Source organism: Echinococcus granulosus (genome assembly GCF_000524195.1).
Source record: "Echinococcus granulosus chromosome Unknown EG_S00001, whole genome shotgun sequence".
Classification (NCBI taxonomy): Eukaryota; Metazoa; Platyhelminthes; class Cestoda; order Cyclophyllidea; family Taeniidae; genus Echinococcus; species Echinococcus granulosus.
The window spans coordinates 1642153-1648312 of NW_020170381.1; the positions used below are offsets into that span (position 1 = coordinate 1642153).

Sequence of the window (6160 nt, forward strand, 5' to 3'; positions counted from 1 at the left end):
CCCTTTTCCGTCCTACCAGAACAAGCAGCGAGAGAGAGAGAGAGAGAGCGAATTAGCCAGCTAGCAAACGAGCGAGCGAAAGAGCGTAGCGCAGTCTGCCGTGTCGCCCGCACATTCCCCTACTCACACCGGCTGGCGGCACTTTTCTATAACACTGAAGCGACGACTTCCGATAGTTTTTTTGTCCTCCAACGCTTGTGCGCGTGCAGGGCACTCTGGGGCGGTGATTTGGGGCGCGTTCACTGTTTTTTGTCGGGCTACTTGATTGCACGCATGGTTTTCATTAAAATAAATGTAGACAGGGCTGAGGCGACTAAGCGGGAGTCTGTTCTGACTTATTAAAGGGTTTGCATGACATCCGCTGTTAATTACTACTATCAATGTTGTAAGCTGAGAGAATGAGAGCTGTTTTTAAGTCCCGCGCGTCGCTTTCGTGAGGCTGATTACTGCTCTGGGACGCGACGTGTTTGAGCATCTTCCTCTGTTGAACTGGATGACTACAATGGCAAAACTGCTGCCTATTTTGGCCAATCAACCCAAACAGACACACTGTTGACACGTTTTGACGGCATACGTTTGTTCTTTCAAAAATTCAGCGGAAAAATATTCTAACATGCACCAGCGCTCATCATAAGGCAGCAATATGGGCTAAGTAAGTTTCTTCAAGCAATTTTGATTCCCTGTCAACATGAGGCTATAAATTTTTTATTTAAGAGCCGTATCAAGCAAAGGAATTTATTGAGTAGTGATGGTAGAGTCTATGAAAACAGTTGTAAGGCTAGCAATTTTAAACCTAGGTTGTTAATCTGACAAAGAGTAGCGCACACAAAGTAAAGACTTCGATAGGACTATTTAATAAAAATTTTCATTTGATTGTTCTTTTTCCTATCGCAAGTTACTTCTTGCATTGCGGACTGTAATGAAGAGGGGACTGGTTAAGTAAAATTGGTAAAGCACAAACGGGAAAGCTTCTGACTGACTTGCAGACTACGGGAGTTTATTACATCGACATGATGAAAAGTTTTCATGAATATGGGCTCTTTAATAATGTGGAAACGGCAATTTTGACATTTGAATGAATGAAACAAGTAAAAATTCCAAGACTGCATGCAAAGACATTTACATAAGAAAGCGAGTTCATTTTAGTGGTCCAATTTTCTGCTTCTGCATATTATTTAACCAGAAATTTAAGGAGGATCTAAATATAAATAAGCCATCATGTCACGGCGCAATGACAAGTCTATCGAGTGCCCTTAAAAATCTTTCGCTTAACAAACTGAACCTTAAAAATATGCTTGTAAAGTATTCCCCTTTTGTACACAGCAAATCTTCAGTGCCAGGGATATCTAAATGTTAGAGCCTAACAAAGACAATGGAGTGCGGGTAAAATGACATCGTCGCAGTGTGGGTTTTGCTGACTGCAACTGCAATTTGTGGGCGATGTGACAACTTTACTAACAGAAGTTAGAGGAGCGAGAGCACTGACTAGCCGCAGCCATCATTAAGTTCCCCAGTACGGACAGATAACTTAGGGGTAGCCAAAGGCGTAACTTTGCCGAGAATAAAGCAAAACCTCATCGCACACGCAAAACGTGGCCAAATGTCCATAGAATGACAATTCACCAGAAACTGTGTTATTACCTTTCACAAACAAGCAAATGCAGGTTGGACGAAACACACGAAGTAAGTGGTTGATTTGCAAATAAATACAAACAAAGTGCTAGAATATATGAACACTGAATCACTTTTAAAAGTAAAAAATATCGACTGGTTTTTGGAATGAGAGTTGATTTGTCTATGATTCACGTACATCAGGCGTTTATGACAGTTGTCTACTTTGGTGACACCAAGTTAGGGGGAGGGGGGGGGGTTAAATTGGTTAGTGTTTGAGCTCAAAAGCACTTTCGTGATGAGGTTAGCTATCGAGAACAGGGCCATTTGGGGAAGTGGACATAGGAGATAGTGAGACAATCTGCCTTAATAATAAAAAGAACTTGTAAAGGGAGGCCTTTATATTAATTGAAACACTGTATATATAATTAAACATGCTAGACTTAAAAAACGACCTCAAAATAAATACGCCTGCCTGGAGAAAGCCCTGGCGACCAACGAGACTGCCATATAAGTATGCTTTTTTTTCGCATCCAAAATGCATCCATTACACCCTGCAAACCCCCCTCACCCCCGAAGGGATCGGCGAACACAGCTTGCCAGTCCCATTGGTGTTGTATGTAGTGGCGGTGGTGTCGATGTTGCAAGAGGCGTTTTCTGTACGCGTGCATGCGTGGGTGCAAGTGCGCTTGTGAGAGTACGTTAAGGAGGCGAGGATAGGAGAGGAGGCTTTCAAACGAGAGCGCAAGTACGAGCGAGACACCAGAGGCGGTAAAAATGGGCTTCAAAAGGAATATACCTCTCCTCTGCTGCTCCCTCTCCCACTCGCCTCACCTCTAATCCCTCCTCTCGCCCTTCCTCCGACAGAGGCGCATACTCCATGCGTCATTTGAGTAATGGCCCATCCCTTTCCCGCCGTACGTGTGCTGTCAATGTACAAGACCGTGACTAGAGAGGGAACGGGAAGCTAGCGCAAATTGTCAAAGATAACCGGCACATAATTAAAAATACTACTCTCAAATCGACCCTTATGACGATTTTGAGTGAAGATTTGTATCTTGCTCCTGTTACAGAGGAAATTAAAGTTACTACACAGCGTCTTCCAAATAATCTTTTCAGACTAGAATTTAAGGCATGCCTGGTAAAAGAGGCCAGTTTACCTCTTCTAAAAGCATACTTTCTCAAGCTCGAGATCAATCGCAAATGCTGATGTTAAATTAAGAAGCTCGAATTTTATCAATATAAAGGATAAAATTTCTTAGAAATATTTTCCTGTTCACGGCTTCCATGTTCTGTTGAAGGACGATCAAATACATGCTGTTAGAGGTCAACAAACCGTACTTAAGATGACCATGGTTTATATGACACGCTTTTCTTCTTTGTTAAAGCTGCTGAGGATCGTGATGGGACCTCCTTCACATAAGCAGTAGTCGCGTGCCTCAATGCCATATAGTTGACTTTACATAGAAACATGTGTAAAGGATGGCGACAAGTGGGGGAGAAGAGGAAGGGGAATGAGGTTAGCACTTACCGGTAGCAAGAGGGTGTAGAGTCGGCCAGTGACACGATTGGGGGAGACAGCTGCGGTCCAGACAGTGAGACCAGGCTTATCGGAGCTGACGCGGAGGCAGTGGCAGAAGAGCTTGAGGAGATGGGAGTCAAGGTCGGCGTCGGTGTGAGGTGCAAGGAGGAGCTGATCGCCTAGGGTGAGAGTGAGGGCGCGCGTATACAGTCCGTAATGACATAGTAGGAAGGTCGCTAGCCCTGTCGCGCCCACTAGGCACACTCCCTCTAACATGAGGCGTAAAAATCGTGGTAGCAGTTGTCTGTAGACAGCGATCGCAGTGAATATCGTCAGGCCGAGGAGGGCCACCGCGCTGGTCACCGTGAAGATGAGTGGCAGACTCGATGTTTCCTGCTTCATTTCCTTCTACTCACTAAAGCGAGTAGAAAGTTTTCTCATTAAGACTGAGCGCATGTACTTTTTACCCAAATAAATATCATGGAAAAGTGGACCTATGCGTCCTAAGAGGTCCTATAGTTGTGCTTAGTAGTTTATAATTATGGGATAACAAATGTGAAGTCGTGCTTCTCAACCTCATTTCTCAAAATAGTGTGGTCCCTTCGGTGTTCAACTTTGTACATCCCTAACGAAAACAAGAATTCGGCATGGCTTAGTCAAAGGGCTAGAAAGTAATGACATAGTTCACTAATAATCGTAATTCCCTGCATTTATACTTCGTTATAACTTATAACTTTGCTCGTTTTGATGTTACGTCCTATTATTACTAGTCGCATTCAACCGGTAGACCTACATATTTTTCTGACCTTGGTTACCCTCATCATCGTTTTGACAAGGCAATCAAGGATACAAAGTAAAGGACAAGATAAATAAATATTTACCATTCAAATACGCATAGAGGAATACCGATCCAGAACGATTTTGAGGGCAAATTACTTTAGAGAGTAACTCCTGAAAGAACAGCATAAAATACGCCACCCAACACACGCTCATGGTGCATTCTTTCACCGTATTTTTGGTGCAGTGTATTTAAGAGTTACTGAGGCATTTCATTTATTTAACCAATGAATGCAATAGATTAATCTTGAGTCTCTTTTTCTTAATTGTTTATTTATTTAGTTATATGTTGTTACTACCATAACCCAGATTTATCAATCACCTCACTAGTAAAAAGATGAGGGTTTTAGGAAAGACCACTTTGATTTTTGAATGACGGAAAAAAACATAGATTTTTTAACAGAGATATTTTTGCTCTTTGGAGTGATGAAGTAAAGCGGTTGGCATACAGCACTGCTGTGGCCTCCAAAACCAAAAGACTGGCGGCCCACAGCAATTGCGCCCCCTCCCCCCACTCACCATCCCTCCTGCACTATCGATGCCCCCATCAACAGGCCCACGGTTGTGCCCACTGGGGCGCGGAAACTAGGCCTTCTCATTTATCATATGGGAAAGTAATCACTGGTCTCATTCTTCACCTATTTACATGTGTGTCTCCAGACATCGTCAGTTAGGGTGCCTGATGGTGGCGGTGATGCTGACGGTGATAGTGCAGACGCAGCAGTCCGTTAGCGGAGTCTGCGTGATTGCGTGCGTGCGTACGTATTCCTCTTGTCTCTCTCTCGCCCCTCCGTTAATGATGCTTTTGTGTGTGTGCTTGATGAGATGCTAAGGCAGCATCAGTCTCTGCCTCTGTGGGAAGAGATGCAGAATAGGGAACACACCCTCAGCCGCTGCTGCATGTCCAGATTTTTGATGTAGCGATATATGTTCACTATTTCAGGTGTAGGGATTCTAACGCCGCTTTTTTAAGCCCCTCTCTATGTTTATCTCTTGACGGATAGAGTAAGAAGGCAATTGATGCTCCACCTCACCACACGGTCAATCTATTCTTTGAGTCGATTCTGTTGCATGCCGTCAGAAAGCAGAGCAACGTCATGTCTGTTTCACTATTGCAAAATAAAACTCTAAATCTCCTTTGGCTATTTTGAGTAAGTAATATTTCCCATCTTTGACAAGACACTTATACGCGAATTCTGAAGCAACTGTTGGGTTGTAGGGGATTTCGAGGACTAATAAAACCGTTAATTAATCTAGCCATAAGGAGAACTGAGTTGAAACTCTATGTTTAAATCACGTCAACTCATGAAACCTAAGGAAAAAATAACTGAAAGCATTTCCACTGCTTTTAATACATTGATGGTTTAAAAACTGACAGCCCTCGTGGACTTCATTCCCACAGTCATGCAATTTGCCCTTACCACTTGGGCATTATTTTGCATTTTGACGACAAAACGCCACGTTGTTAAGGGATAAAATCAAATAGTGAGTCTACTTAAACCTATTGTAAAGTGGTAAGGAAGGGGAATCTGTTGATTGCGTATGCAAGAGGGCAGAAATTACAAACTAAACCCCAACAGCCTCCCCATTACAACATGGAGCCAAATTTCGTTTGAAGCATTATTGTCTAAGATTTGATAAAGTGATGAATAGATGAAATGAAGTCTATTCTCTTTGTCGAAAGGATTCAGTCAATGGGCGTGTGGGTTTCGGTGGATTGATGTTAAATACTTATTTTCTAATAAATGATTTGAGGAATTCGATTAATTTTACTACCTCGTGAAAACATCTACCATACAGAATAGCAGTGAGGTTTTAGTGGCCCTCTTGTTCAAAATTTCAATTTTAATTATTCATTTTTCCTCTCATATCACACCGTGGGCTAAAACACACACTAACACTGAACTAGGGTGCAAAACTAATGACCCATGTATATCGTCTTTATCGCCGCCACGAACCGTCCAGAAAGTACTTTAAGACGGGGGGTTAAAAATACGCCAAAGATCCCTTCTACTACCTGACAGATTCCACTTTCCCATTTTTTGGCAAAAGTGGAGTTCATCACACTAAGAAAATGGAACCTACTGCTCTTGCCATTAAACTTCGAAGTAAACCTCCACCCTCGATACAATAATACAGGCGTTCTACTTTTCTTTCTTCAGTAGACACAAGTGAAGGTGCCGTGTGAGA

At 42.7% G+C, this 6160-nt stretch overlaps 1 protein-coding gene across 1 annotated transcript in view; it reads right to left on the reverse strand. All coding sequences in view use genetic code 11, as the record gives it.

The window, feature by feature from the left end:
• Nucleotides 1–3535, reverse strand: part of EGR_00189 (hypothetical protein) — a gene marked incomplete at both ends in the record, with an annotated part of 5676 nt that extends 2141 nt beyond the window's left edge. Inside the window, one exon of the mRNA XM_024489438.1 lies at nt 3143–3535. Coding sequence (XP_024356116.1) covers nt 3143–3535 — 393 coding nt within the window. The remainder of the gene's footprint in view (nt 1–3142) is intronic.
• Between the last annotated feature and the right edge of the window lie 2625 nt (nt 3536–6160).